The sequence below is a fragment of the Dendropsophus ebraccatus genome, chromosome 2 (assembly GCF_027789765.1).
Source record: "Dendropsophus ebraccatus isolate aDenEbr1 chromosome 2, aDenEbr1.pat, whole genome shotgun sequence".
In the NCBI taxonomy this organism is placed as follows: domain Eukaryota; kingdom Metazoa; phylum Chordata; class Amphibia; order Anura; family Hylidae; genus Dendropsophus; species Dendropsophus ebraccatus.
This window is the reverse complement of record NC_091455.1, coordinates 205,894,270-205,916,208: the sequence shown is the minus strand read 5'-3', so window position 1 is coordinate 205,916,208 and position 21,939 is coordinate 205,894,270. Positions and strand designations below refer to the sequence as shown.

General features: G+C 48.6%; 1 protein-coding gene across 2 annotated transcripts in view; it reads left to right on the top strand.

Annotated features, from left to right (window-relative positions):
• MINDY4 (MINDY lysine 48 deubiquitinase 4) overlaps nt 1–21,939 on the top strand; it is a 71,176-nt gene that overhangs the window by 22,317 nt on the left and 26,920 nt on the right. For both annotated transcript variants that reach the window (XM_069959263.1, XM_069959262.1), the window contains exons 7-14: nt 7,787–7,839; nt 9,808–9,917; nt 10,424–10,540; nt 11,435–11,514; nt 12,501–12,605; nt 14,356–14,419; nt 18,163–18,228; nt 18,406–18,473. In XM_069959263.1, coding sequence (XP_069815364.1) covers nt 7,787–7,839; nt 9,808–9,917; nt 10,424–10,540; nt 11,435–11,514; nt 12,501–12,605; nt 14,356–14,419; nt 18,163–18,228; nt 18,406–18,473 — 663 coding nt within the window. The remainder of the gene's footprint in view (nt 1–7,786; nt 7,840–9,807; nt 9,918–10,423; nt 10,541–11,434; nt 11,515–12,500; nt 12,606–14,355; nt 14,420–18,162; nt 18,229–18,405; nt 18,474–21,939) is intronic.

Below are 21,939 nucleotides of genomic sequence, written 5' to 3'. Positions count from 1 at the left end.
AGCCAAGGTTCCCTGCCCCGGCTTAGATACTTACCAGTAACAACTAGGTAGAATGTATAGAATATGACGGACAATCCGCAGGGGATCCAGCTGTATATAGGGTAAGATTTCTGAATTAATTGATACTCCATGTCTTGTATAGCTACTGGTATATATTGGAGCCTGCGCCACACTAGATGCCAGTCACCCCCCCCCCCCCCCGTCCTGACCAGGGATGCCTGTAGTCCCGAAATAAATGTGGTGTTTTCACAGGCCGCAGCCGTGTAATATTGCAGATTTTCCGCTGGGCTCGGGCCTGATCCTCGCGGTCATGCAGCTTTCTGTGAGGATTCACGACTAATCCAAAAGTTATTACTGTCTCACGTCCACCCACAGATACTGGCAGCCGCCCCGGAGCTTAGTACCACCGCCGCTCTCCATACTGCAGGAGCATAAGGTCCAGGGAAAGCTGGATAGTAACCAGTATGGCTGCCATTATGTCTCCTATAATGATAAAGTAGGATGGATTGATTTGATATTTATACTGTGTGAGTTGGAGAGTGGCCGGACTGGTGCTCACCCAGCTTTCCTAGTAAGCTGAATGGCTAATCTAATAGCACGGTGTTCCCCAATCTGTGGCTCTCCAACTGTTGCAAAACTACAACTCCCATCATGCCCCCATACCTCTGGCTTTTCATCTGCTGCAGACCTACAGCTCCCATTGTGCCATGATAGGATTTGCATGATGGGAATTGTTGTTTAGCTGATGGGCCACAGGTTCCCCCACCCCTGATCTAATGTGTGTGGCTGCGACAATCTCTCAAAAGTAGATTTTAAGAGAGAGAGAAGGATCGGGGAGTTATATTTCACTTTATGATCCATTTGCTCTCGGAGAGAATTGCAGCTTATACTCCTCTCTCCATCGAAAACTAACGGCCGTCAGTTACGTCTCCGACCAGCCGCCTGTCCTCTTCTTACACAGAAAGGTTCAACACAGCCAAGTATTCCTGTGTTCTCTATGGGGAGGATAAGCGCTCTTGCTGCAGCTTATGGGCCCTTTTACACAGAAAGATTATCTGACAGATTATCTGCCAAAGATTTGAAGCCAAAGCCAGGACTGGATTTAAAAAGAGGAGAAATCTCAGGCTTTCCTGTATGACCTGAACTCTGTTTATAGTCTGTTCCTAGTTTTGGCTTCAAATCTTTGGCAGATAATCTGTCAGATAATCTTTCTGTGTAAAAGGGCCCTATCTCTCTCTGAACAAAGGCGTCGTCTGTGATTTTTCCATCACACCTAACGCCTATTACCACCAACATCATCTGCCGGAAGAACCAACCTCTATGCACAACTGGGGATCGATGGCTAGAGCTGTGTTCACACACATGAGTTTTCATTGTGTTACTGCATAAGTTAAAGGAGTAGTCCAGGGTGGGACATTTTTTCAAAAGAGCCGGGTAGGAGGTGGCTGAACAAAACAACATGCACCTACTCCCCAGCTCCAGCACAGGGGTCCGCTGTCCTCTACTCCAGTTCCCGGTCCCCTGGCCGCTTCCTGATCTGAGTGGGGACCTGGGTCGAGACGTGTAATGCCCACTGAGTCTGTCAGCAACACTAGTGGGGTCCCACCTTGGTCACTGACTGGCTGAGTGGGGCTGACACGTTGCAACCCGGGTCCCTGCTCAGACCAGGCAGTGGCCGGGGGCCTTGAGCCGTACTGGGGGACCCCTGCATTGGGGCCGGGGAGGGAGGTGCATTTTTTTATGTTCAGTCACCTCCTCCCTGGCTCCAACGTAGGACTTCTCCTCACATTGCAGTAATTAATCACTGTTTTCCGATCTGAGCGTCGTCCTTTATTGCGCTGCTGCACTGATACTCTCATTGTGTACAAACAAACCCTTAGGTTGTGTTCACAAATGGTGTTTTTGATGCTCCTGCTATTTTGTAGCGATTTTCCTGCTATTTTGAAGCGAATTGTAAAATCACTGTAAAAAAATATCGCTGTTTTTGACATGATGCCATCAAAATAGCGGCAAGAATGGTTCTATTTTTACAACAATTGCACAATAGCTGGAAAAAAATATAGATTAATAAATGCAAAAAAACACCATGTGTGAATGCTGCCTTAGGGTCTGTTCACTTGCAGAGAATCTGTAGCTCATCCGCATTGTGTTCCCATGTTTGCAGTTTTGATGCATCTTGCTGCAGAGTGGCAGGAAAAGTGACGCAGCTTTACCACAGTTGTACAGATCACTGTAACATTGCACAATATCTGCAGCGATTTAGCAAAAACGCATCAAAAATCCAAAGTGTGAACACAGCCTAGAAGGTAATGACAATCTCCATACAGATATCCGCTACCTGACAATTACGTACACATGGCGGCCATTACTCAAACTCTCCGCACACCCTGAATGTCTCATAAGGCTACACAGTTATTCCCACTGAGTGTCAGTCCTCACTGTTCATAAACCAGGAAGCTCTGGATGAACAGACTGTAGGTAGCATTGTGGGGGGGGGTGAGGCCTGCGCTCGGGAACATTGTCAGATTTATGGAGGATCTGCGAGCAGCTGTGCGCCACATACAATAATGGGAATGGTCTGGAGCGAATCCTGAAATAACCCGGGAACAGCATAAGGCGAGAATAATGAAGACTCTGCACATTTACTACTTCCCTGCCTTCTTCCTCGTTCTGTGCCAGCCTGACATCCTCCGGGCCGCGGACCCCTCATAAAGCTGAGCATGTGTTTCCAGCCTGTGCTGACGCCACGGCCCCGTGTGTTGGCAGACAGGAAGCCGAGGAAGAATAGTGTGGCCAGCGGCCTCCTCCAGCAGCTCAGCTACTGATCAGACTGGGGATAAGGAGGCACAGACCCCCATAGTCACAGGAACCACACACCCCAATGATCACATGAAATACTCCAACCCCCATCATCCTGTGGGACTTATTTACTGGGGGCTGAATAGGGATGTGTAGAGCCCTGGGCATCAGAGCATCTCCAGAGTGGCCAGTCCTGTGAGGTTCCTGGTATGGGGTGGTCAGGACTGGTCAAAAGTGTCCAAGGAAGGACGACCGGGGTCATGGGGGCTGAACGGAATGAAGGCTAGCCCATCTGGTCTGATCCCACAGAGGAGCTGCTGTAAAGCAAACTGCTGAAAAACTCCCAGCTGTCTATGATAGGAAGGAGTCAAGCCAAACAGGACATGGCAGCTTGCTGTGTATGGGGCCCCGCAGATCGGTCAGAGCCCACGTGACCCCTGCCCACCCCTGAAAGCATCTATAATTGGCATCAGGATTGGGGCATAGAGCAATGGGCACCTGGTCTAATGGGTTATGTTCTCCATCATGTGAATGACCGGGAGCGTGTTTGTCGCTTACTTGGGGAAGAGATGGTACCAGGATGCATTATGGGAAGAAGACAAGATGGCGGGGGCGGTGTGATGGGCAATGTTGTGGATGTTACTGTGACACGTACTACCTACCTAACCATTGTACACACCAACGATTAACGATAAACAATCTTGTTTGCGATCGTTTATCGTTAGTCGTTAATCGTTAAAAATCGCTCAGTGTAATAGGACCCTTAGGGGCCTATTCCACGGAGCGATAACCGGCCGAATCAGCCCAATTCGCCCGATTATCGCTCCGTGGAATAGAGAGAACAATCAGCCGATGACACGATCATTTAGGTTCAGACCTAAAATCATCATTCGCCACCAGCGCATCACTAGGGTGGAATAGCGGTGCGAGGCGGCGACCGACAATTTTAGCAGCACCATACATTAACTGTCCAGGCTGCAGGTCTTCTCCTTCTCCCAGGGTCCCGCGCGCAACAGCTTCGGAGCGGGGCTGTCTGAACTGACAGCCCCACCCAGAAGCTGCTGCACGCGGGACCCCGGAAGAAGGAGAAGACCTGCAGCCGGACAGGTAATATATGGTGCAAGGGCTGCAAGGACATTGGTAACTATGTAACTGCAGCCCTCGCTTAACGATCATCGGGCCCGTGGAATAGGCCCAGTAAACGAGTGCCGATCTAGCAGATCGGCGCTCATTTACATCGTTGATCGGGCCCTGGTCAGCCTCAGTATCATACTACATCATTAGGCTTCTGTCTATGGAGGTGTAAGTGGCTGCTCAGCTCTGCACTGTGTAAGCCGTATTCTCTACCAGGTGTCGTGTATCATGCTGGCGTTTTATATGGCAGGGAGATGCTGGGCCTTCTCAGATACCTTGGTGCGCCTGCTACTTCTACACCCCCATAGCTTTGACTATATAATAAACATATACGACTATAATTCCCAACCTTTGGCTATTTACTCTCATGGTCCTTTTACACGGAACGTTAATCGTTCGAATTTTTGCGATGACGATCTCATTTGAGCGACGTCAAACGACGAGCGAGAAATCATTCATTTTGATCTTTCAACATGTTCTCAAATCGTTGTTGATCGTTCACAAAAAATTCGCTGATCGTTCCGTGTGAACATTCTTTCAACGATTTCACCAATGTGTGAGATAGGCTTCAACGATCGCATAACAATTTTTCCGTACAATGTATTGTTCCATCTAAACGCTGATCGTTATAAAAAAACATTGTTCATTCAAAATCGTTAATCGTGCGAATTATTGCTCCGTGTAAAAGTACCATCAGGCTCCCAGGATGCCCTGACAGCAGATCACCGCCCTATACAACATGTCAGGGCATGCTGGGAGTTGTAGTTTTGCAATAGTTATCGAATCACAAGCTGAAGAATACTGATGTAAAATAACAATGGAGCAACTGGTAGCTTGTCAAGGCATGCTGGGAGTTGTAGTTCTGCAGCAGCTGGAGGGTCACAGGTTAGGGATGACTGACATGGGAAATATGGTCACAGATAAAACAGTTCTATAACTTTCTATTTTATGACCTTAAAGTTTCCAAGCAGTGACTATATAAGACAAGAGGGGGCGCCACATGGCACAAGCAGGTTGGATCCCCCTAGTCACTAGTAAGCGACACATTCCAGTCAGGCCTGTGTTGTACACAGTGAAGTCTCCGATATGGCGGTGTAGGGGTGGTAATATTGGGGTATAGGGGTGGTAATATAAGGGTATAGGGTTGGTGGTATAGGGGGATAATATAGGGTAGTAATATAAGGAGTGGTGGTATAGGGGTGGTAATAGAGAAGTGGTAATATAGGGGTATAGGAGTGGTGGTAATAGAGAAGTGGTAATATAGGCGTATAGGAGTGGTAATATAGGGGTTGTAGGGGTGGTAATAGAGAAGTGGTAATATAGGGGTATAGGAGTGGTGGTATAGGAGTGGTAATATAGGGGTTGTAGGGGTGATAATTATATAGGGGTATAGGAGTGGTGGTATAATTTTAGTAATATAGAGGTGGTGGTATAGGAGGGGTGGTAATATAGAAGTGGTAATACAGGGGTGGTGATATGAGGTAGTATTATAGAAGTGGTAATATAGGGGTATAGGAGTGGTGGTATAGGGGTAGTATTATAGAGGCGTTAATATGGAAGTGGTAATATAGGGGTATAAGAGTGGTAATATAGGGGTATAGGAGTGGTTGTATAGGGGTAGTATTATAGAGGTGTTATTATAGAAGTGGTAATAGGGGTGTAGGAGTGGTAAAATAATAGTGGTAATATAGGGGTATAGGAGTGATGGTATAGGGGTAGTAATATAGTAGTGGTAATATAGGGTGATAATATTGGCCCCATTTGTTGTCACTTCTTCAGTACGGAGCCCACACCCTATCAGTGGATTGGGGGGGGGGCACACTCCATCGCTTCTACCCCGATCCCCAGCTCTCTGCTGATGTGTGGGAATGACAGAGCATTGTCGCCATCCTAAAATAGTCCCAGTGATGGTCGGCCTTCTCTGGAGAGCAGCAGCGCTGCGGGGAACATTCTGTTCTCCTGGCCGCTTCCTTCAGGAAACATTTATGGCATATATAAGGAAGGAGAGGTCGGAGCAGAGGATGCGCCAGGGCTCAGGAACAATTCATATGTTTTTGGATGGAGTTTATAACTTCCTCGAAGTGTCTTTTTTTTCTGTCTGGAAAGATCCTGAGAATGTAAACATTATATAAGAGGAACAATAACCCAGCGGGATCCGCGTGCAATGATCCCACGTCTCGTGTACAGCCGTGCTGCTCAGTCTCTATGGAGTTACAGCTGCCATTATGGCTTCCAATGAAGATGTCACCCAGGCTGTCCTGAAAGCTGCCTGGCCATGTATACAGTGATATATAGCAGAACATGGCGTAAGACACTGTGATGCACTCTTCACCAACCAGCTGCTGCACAACTACAACTCCGATCATGCCCTGACAGCCGAAGGCTGTCAGGGCATGATCGGAGTTGTAGTTGTGCAACAACATCAGGTTGGTGAACATTGATGCACCTCTACAGGACTGGCTGATCCCTTAAGAGTAGCAATGATTGGAGCAGTAGTACTCGCCCGTAGCTATACGCACTCATTAGAGACCCTGTAAGATCATCTCCTTAAGCGTCTCTTCCTGCGTGCTGTCTATTTAATGAGAGGATGTCTGAGACAATAGGACGTGCGATATAGCTGTCAGCGCTTGTGTCTGCATGGGCTTCGGCCTCTCATACAACATCCTGTGCTATGGGATTGGGATCTCCAACCTGTTTCTCTTTCAGGGCATGCTGGGAGTTGTAGTTTTGCAAAAGCTAGAGGGATTATTGCTATAGAATTTCCCCCTATTTCCACTTTCCCCCCTACAAAGAATGGAAAGGGGTGTCATTTTTATTATATGTATACTACACTTGTAAAACAGGGGGACATTTATGAATGTTGCACCCCTGACATACACAAGGGAGAAGGTGTAGATTCGCCCCTTCCTCCTGGCGCACGCCTGCAATATGCTTCGCTCGCCTAATGGGTGGACGGGGGCGCCACAAGCCGGTTAGGAGGCCTGGCCTCCTCCCGATCCTCATATATCATGGGCACAGAGCCGGCAGGGAAAGGGGGACGGGGTCTAATTTATGAACAGGGGGGTAATTCCTGACCTTTTCCAGATTCACCCTTACCCCAAGAGGTGAGACCTTTCATGGAGCCCCAGAGGGAGATTGACAGTCACCTTGTGTTTCTTCCATTTTCTAATAATTTTGCCAACAGTTGTCGCCTTTTCACCAAGCTGCTTCCCTATTGTCCTGTAGCCCATCCCAGCCTTGTGCAGGTCTACAATTTCGTCCCTGATGTCCTTAGCTCTTTGGTGTTTTGAGTGTGATTGATTGAGTATGTGGCAGGTGGTATTTATACAGGTAATACGATCAAACAGGTGCAGGTAATCCAGGTAATGAGTGCAGTGTAGGAGGAGCTTCTTATAGAGAGACTGACAGGTCTGTGAGAGACAGAATTCTTGCAGGTTGGTCGGTGATCAAATCCCTATTTTCCCCGCAGTATATAGAGTCAGTGGTTTCTGCATGTCTGGTGATCGGCTGTCACTGAATGGGAGCAGAACACAATTACAATGGTGATGCCCCCTCTCTGTCACCTTGCTGGTGGTTTCCTTTAAAGCTGCATACACCCTATTTTTGCTGTTGCCAGGTGACTGATCCTGTGTATTGTGGAGCGGGGTAATGTGAGCAAGTATCGTGCAGGGTGTTGGTGGGAACAGCAAAGATCTCATCCCGAGATGCTCACAATTCGCCAGTGATCACAATAGGAGACCTTGAGGCTGCAGACGCTCTTCCCGTGGCGGGGCCGTCCAGTGAGCCGTGATACTGTTACTGTACATTCCCTCTTCTTTCTTCCATATACTAACCTATAACCTATTTCCTGCAGGAAGTCATACACATCCACGGTACGGGAGAACGGCGAGGACGATCTCAGGCTGGGTGAGCACCGCGCTGGCTACTGTAGGGGCCCAGACTGGTATATTCTGCTATGGTTATTACAGGGGCCGACCTGGTACTATATGCTCCTATAGTAACTGCAGGAGCTGGCCTGGTATTATATGCTCCTATAGTTACTACAGGGCCCGGACTGGTATTATATGCTCCTATAGTTACTGCAGGGGCCCGGCCTGGTATTATATGCTCCTATAGTTACTGCAGGGGCCCGGACTGGTACTATATGCTGCTATAGTTACTGCGGGGGCCCCGGCCTTGTATTATATGCTGCTATAGTTACTACAGGGGCCCGGCCTTGTATTATATGCTGCTATAGTTACTGCGGGGGCCCCGGCCTGGTATTATATGCTCCTATAGTTACTGCAGGGGCCCCGGCCTGGTATTATATGCTCCTATAGTTACTGCAGGGGCCCGGCCTGGTATTATGTGCTCCTATAGTTACTGCAGGGGCCCGGACTGGTACTATATGCTGCTATAGTTACTACAGGGGCCCGGCCTTGTATTATATGCTGCTATAGTTACTGCAGGGGCCCCGGCCTGGTATTATATGCTCCTATAGTTACTGCAGGGGCCCCGGCCTGGTATTATATCCTCCTATAATTACTGCAGGGGCCCCGGCCTGGTATTATATGCTCCTATAGTTACTGCAGGGGCCCCGGCCTGGTATTATATCCTCCTATAATTACTGCAGGGGCCCCGGCCTGGTATTATATGCTCCTATAGTTACTGCAGGGGCCCGGCCTGGTATTATATGCTGCTATAGTTACTGCAGGGGCCCGGACTGGTATTATATGCTCCTATAGTGACTGCAGGGCCCGGCCTTGTATTATATGCTGCTATAGTTACTGCGGGGGCCCCGGCCTTGTAATATATGCTGCTATAGTTACTGCAGGGCCCCGGCCTGGTATTATATGCTGCTATAGTTACTGCGGGGGCCCCGGCCTTGTATTATATGCTGCTATAGTTACTGCGGGGGCCCCGGCCTTGTATTATATGCTGCTATAGTTACTGCGGGGGCCCCGGCCTTGTATTATATGCTGCTATAGTTACTGCGGGGGCCCGGCCTTGTATTATATGCTCCTATAGTTACTGCAGGGGCCCGGCCTGGTACTATATGCTCCTATAGTTACTGCAGGGGTCCGGCTGGGTACTATATGCTCCTAAAGTTACTGCGGGGGTCTGAGCTGGTATTATATGCTCCTATAGTTACTACAGGGGCCCGGCCTGGTATTGTATGCTGCTATAGTTACTACAGGGGCCCGGCCTGGTATTATATGCTCCTGGTATTACACTACAGGCAGAGAGGTGGGGGAGGGCTTCTGCTGGAGTCAGGTTCCTTACAGTCCATTGACATCTGGGTTAAAAATCTCATGTCATAGGGACGTATAGGAAATTTTTATATACTTTCATGTTTTAGTGCTATATGACACAGAATACGGTATTGTAGAAGGGGCAGTGCCAGGATTTTGTGTTGATTTAAAGACTTCCATGGAAGTCACATGACCTGTGTCCAGATAGCGGACCTTACATTGTATGTGTGTCCCCTGGAGGCGGCAGATACGTATTAGGTGGGGGTGGGGGCTTCACTATAAGGTCAGGAAGGGGTGAGGATAGGAAATTCCAGGGCCTGGAACTTACGAGAAATCATTACCATAAAACCCAGATGATCACATGACTAAATCCAGACTGAACAGGTCGGGTTATAAATGCAGCAGCGTCATAAAATAGAAAGAGAGGGGTCATGTGACAAGGTGAAAATGTGCACCATACTGCGCCATGGTCGGTCACTGGCGTCCAGCAGCACAGAGTATGTCAGGAGGGGAGTGGGCCAGTCCTGTAGGAGGTGAGTTTGAAAGTGGGAGGAGCAGCAGCACAGAGTATGTCAGGAGGGAAGAGCGGGAGGTGATGTAGATTATGGATAACTTCTCACCATCTGTATTGTACCTCCATCAGATGACGTTGAAGAAGATTTGCTCTCAGTTGATGCTGCCAGGACGCCATCTTTTCTTGGAAGGAGTAAAGTGCAGTTTGAAGGAAAACCCATTGATCTGCAGCAAGCGACAGTAAGTGACAGGCGGTGTAGATGTGTATGTATATGAGCAGAGAGGTGATGTCAGAAGGTGGCGCTGATCTTATGATGTCACCCCCAGCCTGGCGTCTCATGTCAGATCGTTGGTATCTAAGTCGTTTGTCTTTCAACATGTTGCTTTCTATTACACGGGACGATTATCGGCCAAATACGGCCGATAATCATTCTGTGTAATGGGGAATTTAGATCAACGCAGCAACGTATCAGTCCTGCAGTCTAGAGTGACGCCTTCTCTGCAGGGAGTAGGTGAGGAAGGTAATTGTATGGCTGTATGGATGCCATTCAGGGCCAAAGTGAATGTGACTGACCGGCCTTATGGGCTCCATCCTGGCAGCTGTATGTGACTGTCACCTGAGTAGGAGACGGAGACACATATAATGGCTGTGTGTACTGTATATAACAGGAGACATCAGGTGACCGCGGCCTTCCTCCTGATCTTTTTCTCTGTGGCCTCGCTCCTGATCTTTCTCTCTTTTGCAGGGACTGAAGAAGCTTCTCTTCGGGTCGGCTCTCTGCTGCTTCAGCCAAGAATGGAAAATTCAGAGCTTCACATTCAGTAACATCAAGGGCTTGAAGTACGGTATTGTACAGAAAAAGGTATATTCTCCCCATATATCGTCTATATAAACCCCCATATGCCCTCTTTAATAATAATAATAATAATAATAATAATAATAATCTTTATTTTTATAGCGCCCACAGATTCCACAGCGCTTTACAATTCTGGGGGTACATACATAGACATAAATCAGACATTACAGAGATATACATATAATTATCCATACATGAGGAGTGATGGTCCTGCTCGCATGTATCAGCTTACAGACTATTAGGAGGGGGTATCCCTCCTATGTTCTCTATATGCCCCCATATACCCTCTGTTTCTTATATACCTTCTGTATACCCCTTTATGCTCTCTATATACCACATGTAACTTCTGTATACCCCCAGATACACTCTATAAATCCTATTTGCCCTATATATACCTTTTTATACCATCCATATAAACCTGTATACCACCATATACACTCTGTATACATTCATATACACTGTGTATACCTTGTTAGACTCTCTTGACCTTTTGGCCTCTATATACACCATGTACCCCCTATATACCTCTTTATACTATCTATATAAACCCATAACCCTTTGTATACCCCATTATACTCTCTTATGACCCTTGTGGCCTCTATGAACAGAAGCCATGGTGCAGGTGTGAACAGAGCACTCAATCATAATGTTAATTCTGCCATCACTAGGGGAGATCACTGTAGCTGCCCCAACAAAGAGAGGGGCCAAATAAAGCTGATGGGCAGTGCCAGTGATCGGCTCTGGGATGGATCATGTGACCTATTGACCCATCACATTTCCCAGAGCTGCCGACTAGCGGAGAGTGCGGTTATCTTAGATGTCGCATTGTAAAAGGGCAATGATTGCTGCTTATTTTTCGTGATGTCAGATTGTCATATAGTTCTATATTGTTTCTTACAGGGTGGTCCCTGCGGGGTCCTGGCTGCTGTTCAGGCGTGTGTGCTAAGGCATCTCCTCTTTGGGAAGGAGTCTGAGAACAGGTGAGGTCTGCAGAATGATGCTGACACGTAGAACCCTGATGAAATCTATAGGGGGCGCTGTTGAGAGCCTCCTCCATGGTGCCCAGTTATTCCTCATTCTCTCCATATCATGGGGGGGATCAGAGCTGAGCTGTTTGCCAGCAGTACTCACACAGGACTTCCTTTTTCTTAGTTCTCTGGCCGATCACAGCATGTACTCCCCTGAGCTATGCTATGATATAGCGCTGGCCAAGATCTTAAAGTGTCACTGTCGTTTACATTTTTTTTTTTTGCAGAAATAAATAGTACAGGCGATTTTAAGAAACTTTGTAATTGGGTTTATTAGCTGAAAAACCCCCCTGTCTTCATGGTTCTCTATGGAGAGGGGAGGGGTTGAGGAAGATGAGGCACCAAAACAGGACAACAAAGAGTTAATTTACAGCTACATCACTGGGCTATCTCCTTTGAAATCAGCACTGACCTCTGAATACTGCCTTTTACACAGCTCCCACTGTGTAATCCTTTGTTCTCTGCTCTCTGCTGGTGACTAGTTTCACTTTACACCATGGTTGATAAATCTCCCCCATGATTTATACCGCACCATGGCCTTACTGCTTCTTTCTGCCATCCTAAAGCCGCCATCTTGAAACAAGTTTAATATGAATGAAAAATTAGTCAGGTCCTGACATTCTGACTCTTATGTGACCTACACAGGAGTCTCCCTATAGCGGGGCTATTTCCTAGTATTTATACATGCCATTGCTGCAGCAGCACCCCCCTGGCATCCCCATCCAGGAAGCGTGACCGTGTAGTGCACTGTATACAATGTGTTATAGACATTACTGACGTCCCATTCTAAGGTTTATTGCTGCATTATTACCAATCCCATTCTTCTCGGTAGAGGTATAATGGTAATGTAGCATCTTGTACACTGGTGGGGGAGGGTAAGAGGTCGGGATCGGCTACGTTGTACCCGTCATGATTGATTTTTATCATTTGTCTCCCAGCCGCCCTCTGCAGCCCTCAGACATCGTCAGGACCAGCTGCCTGTGTAAAGCCCTCGCTGACGTCCTGTGGCGCGGCGGAGAAGGCAAGGAAGCTGTGGTCGCACTGTAAGTAAATATTTTTATATTTATTATAAGTCCGTAGTGATACCCGTATGTAGTGAACCTGACGCAGTGACTATTGAAAGTATTTGGGTACTTGTGGTGCAGGGGCTTTACAGCTAATACACTCAATGACAGAGAATTTATTTAAACCTGTTTCTATTTTCTGACTATAGTTTTTTTTAATTTCAACTTTTGTACAATGTTATGGGGGCAGCCATCTTGCCTGGGCTGCTTTTAACAGCATTTAGTGACATGCTTTACAGCAAACCTCATGGACATAGACAGGAATAGACAGACGGTGTCCCCTTGAGATTAGAGATGATCAAACAGGACCGAGGTTCAGGTTGGTATGAACCCGAACCATCGGCATTTGACTCCCGCTACCTTCCTGTTCCGTGGGGAAGGTGGAGACAGTCCGAGTACCGCCTGGACAACAGGGATATAGCCTATTACCTAGACTGTATCGCTGTTTTCCAGGCGGTACTTGGGCTGTCTTCACCTTCCCCACGGAACAGGAAAGCAGCGGGAGTCAAATGCCGATGGTTCGGGTTCATACCAACCTGAACCTAGGCCCTGTTCCATCATCTCTACTTGAAATGAATGTGAAACATTACTGAGCGTGCTCTGTGACCTGTGAAGAGGCCATTCCATTGGTTGCTGCTATTGTCTCCTCTATCTACTGGTGTCACATGACGCTGCGATGCTTTACAGCAGCCTCCTCTTATCACCACAGACACAACAGTAAGTCTCTGCTTAGTTTTAGCCCCAGTGGTGAGAACGACAACTGCAAGATCTCAGGATTATTTTATAATATTAAAGGAAAATTGAAAATTAGCAAAAATTTGTAAGGAAATATGTTTAACATAAAAACATTATTTATACAATAAGTCATTTTCTGATGACACATTCCCTTCAAGCTTCTGCTTCTCTTCACTAAGAGGTTCTGCAGCAGCTCACTTTCCCATCTGCCACGGGATCCCCTTGAGAAGGTGATTAAAATAAAGCCCCTCCTTTTTCTTTTTTTAAAGATGTTCTGCAGCAGCTGAGATATATGTTACAAGGTGTAATTTTTAAGAATATTCAGTTTTGTGACCTGTATTACAGACGTGTAAGTTGTTTTTTATTATTATTATTATTATTATTATTATTATTATTATTATTATTACTGCTAGGCAGGGAAGAAAGTATTTCGGACATTTTGTTGGGGCACTAAAGGCCCTATTACACGAAACGATTATCGGCTGTTATGGCCAATAATCGTCCCGTGTAATAGAGGGCAACGATCAGCTGACATGATGGATGTCGGTTGATCGTTGCTGTTGTTTGTCTTTCAACATGTTGAAAGACAAACGACTGTGATAGCAGTGATCTGCTGCTATCACCCCGTGGAATAGGATCGGTGGCAGCAGACTCCCACTATCCTTTATGGGCTGCCCGGACAATCTAGTGATCACCCGGGCAACCCCCCCGCAGCTCACCGCAGCCCCTCCTGCACTCACCCGCTCGCTGCCGGCGACCATAATAGCGGTGGCAGCGAGCGGAGAACGAGAAGCAAACGAGTGCTGGCAGCGTTCATTTGCGCCTCCAGTCGCCCCATGTAATAGGGGCTTAAAGGTTTTCTAGTAGTATGAAGTGGATGGTGACACCATCTTGTGTGTTTCTATAGGCCCCTATACTGCACTCACTTCACCAAATAGTCTAAGGAAACATCTTTATAGGACGCTGAGTGATTTCTTGTCTTCACCTCTCGCAGGTCGTCTGGAAAGCAGCAGTTCAGTCCAGCTGGAAGATATAAAGCTGATGGGATCCTAGAGAGTGTAAGTCTGTGACTGGAGTCTATATACAGTAGTAAGGTTTAGTATCTTCAACACATCATCACTCAGGAGCTGACACCCACATTGTGGTTTATACCATCACTAATGGAGTCAGGTTCTTGTAGTAAGAAGCCACGTGTAGGAGGAAGAATATCACGTCCTATGGAGCGGTCGGTGTAGGCAGCTCGGGGGGCACAGCATTGACCACATTGGCACTTATCACCTGACAAGCGACATGATGGTGTATAGGAGGGTCCCCAACCAGTGACTCGCGGCCCCCTGCTGTTGGCTCGCCATAGCAATGACGAGTTATGACTAAACTGACAATTGACACCATTGCAGATATATCCTAACCACAGAACGGGGGATATGGATGATGTAATAATCAACTATAGAGGGAGTCTGCGTCTGGTGCAGAACAGCAAATGGTGTCAAATGTTGGTGCAGAGCCCAGGTTTTTTGCAAATATTTTGTGACTTTTTGTGGGATATGTTTGGCAAGTGGGTGTGGCTTAGCACAAAGGAAGCTTAGTGTTGTGCGAAAAGGGCGTGGCCAATTGACTACAATTTACTCCCCCGTGTTTGCAAACTTATGGCCTCCATTTTATAGTTGATGTGGCTTCTGATCAAGACGACTGTGGGTAACAAGGGGCAGAAGTTGGGGCCATAGTATAGGACAGGGATGGGGAACCTTTGGCCCTCCAGCTGTTGCAAAACTACAATTCCCATCATGCCTGGACAACCAAAGCTAAAGCTTAGGCTGTCCAGGAATGATGGGAATTGTAGTTTTGCAACAGCTGGGGGGCCGAGGGTTCCCCATCCCTGGTATAGGATCTATGGGGGAGATTTATCAAACATGGTGTAAAGTAAAACTTGCTCAGTTGCCCCTAGTAACCAACCATATTCCACCTTTCATTTTACAAAGCGTCCGTGGAAAATGAAAGGTGGAATCTGATTGGTTGCTAGGGGCAACTGAGCCAGTTTCACTTTACACCATGTTTGAAAAATCTCCCCCTATGTATGTAGCTGAGCTCCTGAACTGATGGCCGGGATCAGAGAAAACTCTGGTTCTTCTGTTTAAACCCTTATAGGGAAACAAACAGCAGGTTAGAAGACTGCCCCCTGACGTTATGTTCCCATGTTTTCTTACCTTCATCCTCAGCGCCCTTTTTTGGTAAATCTTGTCTGTATTCAATATGCAAATTAGGTGGTTTGGTGCATTGGGGGCGGGGCTTCTGCTCCATTTAGAATGGGGGACTCCATTGTGAATAGCGGATGTCGCAGCGATCATACATTAAGATACACCTCCCCCACCTATGAATCACATGATTGGTTTACGGGAAATCATAGGTAATCCAGTGATGAGAGGATGGAATCCACTGGCTTCTCCTTTATTAGACAGTCGCTGCTGTGGATGACACCTACTGCCAATAGCGACAGCCGACATGGCGGCAGCCGCTCTGTTACCTCTGAAAAAAAAAAAATTACAATAGTTACACAATTCCTCATCCTTGGCCGCACTTCATGTACTGGAATTGCCCTTTAATTCTAGGCAGACCCGGAGACTCTGGAGGTTCAGCTCCTCCGGGCGCCCGACCAACATTTCTTTGTTCACCCCTGTGTAAAACTTGCAGGAGGTTGGCAAAACAAAGGAACAAGCAAACAACATATGAATATTTATTAACCAGGAGGGGGTCTGCTGTCCGGAGGAAGATTCCCATACAGATCCTTTGGATCTCGCCAATGTTATGTTTTATCAGTTTTTCATTGAATGTTCCTTAAAGGGGTACTCCAGTGAAATTTTTTTTTCTTCCAAATCAACTGGTTTTCAGAATTGTTAATTACTTCTATTTAAAAATCTCCATTATTGCAGTACGTATCAAGTGCCGTATGTCCTGCAGAAAGTGGTGTTTTCTCTCCAATCTGACACAGTGCTCTCTGATGCCACCTCTGTCCATGTCAGGAATAGAGATGATCGAACAGGGCCGAGGTTCAGGTTCGTACGAACCCGACCATCAGCATTTGACTCCTGCTGCCTTCCCGTTCTGTGGGGAAGGTGGAGACAGCCCGAGTAACGCCTGGAAAACAGGGATACAGCCTAGGTTTTCCAGGCGGTATTCGGGCTGTCTCCACCTTCCCCATGGAATGGGAAGGCACGAACCTGAACCTCGGCCCTGTTCGATCATCTCTAGTCAGGAACTGGCCAGAGGAGGAGATGTTTTCTATGAGGATTTGCTGCTGCTCTGGACAGTTCCTGACATGGACAGCGGTGGCAGCAGAGAGCACTGTGTCAGACTGGAAAGAATACACCACTTCCTGCAGGACATACAGCAGCCGATAATCACTGGAAGACTGGAGATTTTTTTTTATAGAAGTAATTTACAAATCTATATATCTTCCGGAAACCAGTTGATTTGAACGAAAAAGTTTTTCGCTGGAGTACCCGTTTTAAAGTGCTGTATCTCTTCTAACTGTGTGATTCAGACACCTCCTGAAATATGAAATATCTTATAATGTTGTCCCCTATTCACCTGTCTACCCCCATAGCAAAGAGCTAACATGCTCAATGAACAGCTCAGTGCTGCTGATTAGGGATCAGCGTGTGTATACGTCATCTTCTGCTCCCTGTATTAGTGATCAGGAGGGATCAGCGTGTGTATACGTCATCTTCTGCTCCTTGTATTAGTGATCAGGAGGGATCAGCGTGTGTATACGTCATCCTCTGCTCCCTGTATTAGTGATCAGGAGGGATCAGCGTGTGTATACGTCATCTTCTGTTCCTTGTATTAGTGATCAGGAGGGATCAGCGTGTGTATACGTCATCCTCTGCTCCCTGTATTAGTGATCAGGAGGGATCAGCGTGTGTATACGTCATCTTCTGCTCCTTGTATTAGGGATCAGGAGGGATCAGCGTGTGTATACGTCATCCTCTGCTCCCTGTATTAGTGATCAGGAGGGATCAGCGTGTGTATACGTCATCTTCTGTTCCTTGTATTAGTGATCAGGAGGGATCAGCGTGTGTATACGTCATCTTCTGCTCCCTGTATTAGTGATCAGGAGGGATCAGCATGTGTATACGTCATCTTCTGCTCCTTGTATTAGTGATCAGGAGGGATCAGCGTGTGTATACGTCATCCTCTGCTCCCTGTATTAGTGATCAGGAGGGATCAGCATGTGTATACGTCATCCTCTGCTCCTTGTATTAGTGATCAGGAGGGATCAGCGTGTTTATACGTCATCCTCTTCTCCCTGTATTAGTGATCAGGAGGGATCAGCATGTGTATACGTCATCTTCTGCTCTCTGTATTAGTGATCAGGAGGGATCAGCGTGTGTATACGTCATCCTCTGCTCCTTGTATTAGTGATCAGGAGGGATCAGCATGCGTATACGTCATCTTCTACTCTCTGTATTAGTGATCAGAAGGGATCAGCGTGTGTATACGTCATCCTCTGCTCCTTGTATTAGTGATCAGGAGGGATCAGAGTGTGTATACGTCATCTTCTGTTCCTTGTATTAGTGATCAGGAGGGATCAGCGAGTGTATACGTCATCTTCTGCTCCCTGTATTAGGGATCAGGAGGGATCAGCGAGTGTATACGTCATCCTCTGCTCCCTGTATTAGTGATCAGGAGGGATCAGCGAGTGTATACGTCATCCTCTGTTCCTTGTATTAGTGATCAGGAGGGATCAGCGAGTGTATACATCATCCTCTGCTCCCTGTATTAATGTGACCTTATTTCTCCACAGCTGATTCTGTACAGTCTCAGAACATACGAGGATCTTGTCATCTTCCTGCAGCAAAACATCAATCAGGTGAATGGCTGTGCCGTATTAGATTGTGGACCTGGAAAGGTCATAGGTCACTTGTGATGACAGCATCAGAGGGGCTCATAGAGGGGGGATTCCAGGCAGGTGATCCCCTAATAGTACAGCGAGAAGGGACTGGCCTTGTGAATCACGATTGATGGTCCATTGTTCTTCCATTTATAGTTTGAGCACGGTCCCTTCGGATGCATCTTGTTGACCGTCTCTGTTGTCTTCTCCAGAACGTTTGATCTGTGAGTATATTTCAGTATACACTTTATACGTGTAATATATCTAGGTATATTGTGTATAAATAACATTGGCTCTTTTTCTTATATATTTGCTGGATCCCCCGTAATAATGTGGTTAATTCTCCAGTCACTCCAGAGCTGCACTCCCATTCCTCTGAGTACTGTGTCAGCACTGGCACAGAGGACTGTCTGCACTGGACTGTAGCAAATTCTCAGCTGTGAGTAGTACTCAGTCTGTACAGGTTGTACACTATGAAGGCTGGAGCTGCTCAGTCACAGTGGGACAGATCCCCCCACGTGTGAGGACACTTAGGTACAGTGACCCCCGCAGTGTTTGTGCTCATTCACAAGGATCCTATGTGCGAGCGTTTGACCTGTGGAGAACTCTGTACGCGGGGAGGTTCTGCTACGACTATTGTGCAGCGGGACGTGTTTACATAGCTGACATACTTCTGGCAAAACATGAAAAGTCAGGGAGGGACATTTGGATTTTGCCGGGATTTATCATTTTTCCACTTGTCAGGGAGGTCTCGACTGTTTATCGCATCGCCTGCCAGCTCCTAATCAGGAGAATTAGGCCGATCCCGCTGTAACCCAGCGGACGATGAGAAAGTAGTTATCAGCTACTGCCCGGCCTCACATGGTAGAAGCCAGCTGCAGAATTATCGCCCTCACTCATGGAAGTACAACAACCATCCAGGGCCTATGGAAAATCAAGTTTAGAGGGGGGGTTCTGTATAAGGGACCTTCGCCTGTTCCCAGAATGAAGAGACAGGTCATAGATATAGGGGGACGTCACTAATTTCCAGACATGTATGTATTCTCACTGTGTACATACATTACATTACTAATCCTGAGTTACATCTTGTATTGTACTCCAGAGCTGCACTCACTATTCTGCTGGTGGGGTCACTGTGTACATACATTACATTACTGATCCTGAGTTACATCTTGTATTATACTTCAGAGCTGCACTCTCTATTCTGCTGGTGGGGTCACTGTGTACATACATTACATTAGTTATCCTGTACTGATCCTGAGTTACATCCTGTATTATACTCCAGAGCTGCACTCACTATTCTGCTGTTAGTGTAGTAGGTTTGCCTGCAGTTTAACCTCTTACACCAGTTCAGCTCTGCTACATCTGCATTCTCCATGATGCCATTAGCATTATGTTCACATCATCTCCCCGTGTGTTTCCATCATCTCTTATCTGTGTATTTGTGATTACTGCATCATGTGAACTTGCGTCTAACCGCAGCCCCCTCACTATCAGACACATTGTCTAGTAAACAGGCAGCGCCTAAGTGCCGGGTGGTAAAAACATTATTATTCCCGGCAACACTTTTCATTTTGTCATAATCATTTTAACCCTTTGCATTAAGTAATTTCCCAGCATAGCCGTCTGCATTGCTGCTAATATCCATGGCGCCCGCGCTGGCACCCTGAGGATCCTCCCCCGTCAGATTAGATACAGGGCAGGCGGTGCCAGCAGCCATCCTCATGACTTTCTCCTGGCACCAGAACCATGAATTAATAATGTTCTGTCATAATAACATGAGGAGATAAAGCATCCCCCCCCTGCACATCACAAGCCTCCGGCCCAAAACACAAGGCCCTCAGTCTTAGCCGAGCCTTATGCTCCTTACCCTACATTCACATGAAGACGACTTCTCAGGATCCCATTCACACATTACAACTTTTAGAGGGTTGCCATGACCTAGTGCAGTGACATAGTACAGAGACGGATCAGCCTAACAACAGGCAGTGAACTGCAGATTGCAGGCAAGGGAGAAACCTAGTGGCCGGGACTGTTGAATTTTTTTTTTTTTTCTGGGCTAAGGAGTCATTTTTGGTAAATGAAGAGACTATCAATATGTTAGAAATCAGACAGGTGATTACATGGAGAGAAGGGGTTTAAAAGGACAGCGACCATTTAAGAAAACCCTATTGGTAGCGCCCCAAACGTCCTCCTTGCAGGTCTACTTTCTTCAGCATTGGTCACTGGAGTTCTCCACTGCTTCTTCTGTTCCAGCGGTCGGTGCGAGTGTTAATCGGGGCCTGGGAGGAGTTGTCCCGTCCAGTCGGGGCCTGGGAGGAGTGGACCCGTCCAGTCGGGGCCTGGGAGGAGTTGTCCCGTCCAGTCGGGGCCTGGGAGGAGTGGACCCGTCCAGTCGGGGCCTGGGAGGAGTTGTCCCGTCCAGTCGGGTCCTGGGAGGAGTTGTCCCATCCAGTCGGGGCCTGGGAGGAGTGGACCCGTCCAGTCGGGGCCTGGGAGGAGTGGACCCGTCCAGTCGGGGCCTGGGAGGAGTGGACCCGTCCAGTCGGGGCCTGGGAGGACTGGACCCGTCCAGTCGGGGCCTGGGAGGACTGGACCCGTCCAGTCGGGGCCTGGGAGCAGTGGACCCGTCCAGTCGGGGCATGGGAGGAGTGGACCCGTCCAGTCGGGGCCTGGGAGGAGTGGACCCGTCCAGTCGGGGCCTGGGAGGAGTGGACCCGTCCAGTCGGGGCCTGGGAGGAGTGGACCCGTCCAGTCGGGGCCTGGGAGGAGTGGACCCGTCCAGTCGGGGCCTGGGAGGAGTGGACCCGTCCAGTCGGGGCCTGGGAGGAGTGGACCCGTCCAGTCGGGGCCTGGGAGGAGTGGACCCGTCCAGTCGGGGCCTGGGAGGAGTGGACCCGTCCAGTCGGGGCCTGGGAGGAGTGGACCCGTCCAGTCGGGGCCTGGGAGGAGTGGACCCGTCCAGTCGGGGCCTGGGAGGAGTGGACCCGTCCAGTCGGGGCCTGGGAGGAGTGGACCCGTCCAGTCGGGGCCTGGGAGGACTGGACCCGTCCAGTCGGGGCCTGGGAGCAGTGGACCCGTCCAGTCGGGGCCTGGGAGGAGTGGACCCGTCCAGTCGGGGCCTGGGAGGAGTGGACCCGTCCAGTCGGGGCCTGGGAGGAGTGGACCCGTCCAGTCGGGGCCTGGGAGGAGTGGACCCGTCCAGTCGGGGCCTGGGAGGAGTGGTCCCGTCCAGTCGGGGCCTGGGAGGAGTTGTCCCGTGCAGTCGGGGCCTGGGAGGAGTTGTCCCGTCCAGTCGGGGCCTGGGAGGAGTTGTCTCGTCCAGTCGGGGCCTGGGAGGAGTTGTCCCGTGCAGTCGGGGCCTGGGAGGAGTTGTCCCGTGCAGTCGGGGCCTGGGAGGAGTTGTCCCGTGCAGTCGGGGCCTGGGAGGAGTTGTCCCGTGCAGTCGGGGCCTGGGAGGAGTTGTCCCGTGCAGTCGGGGCCTGGGAGGAGTGGACCCGTCCAGTCGGGGCCTGGGAGGAGTGGACCCTTCCAGTCGGGGCCTGGGAGGAGTTCTCCCGTCCAGTCGGGGCCTGGGAGGAGTTGTCCCGTGCAGTCGGGGCCTGGGAGGAGTTGTCCCGTGCAGTCGGGGCCTGGGAGGAGTTGTCCCGTGCAGTCGGGGCCTGGGAGGAGTTGTCCCGTGCAGTCGGG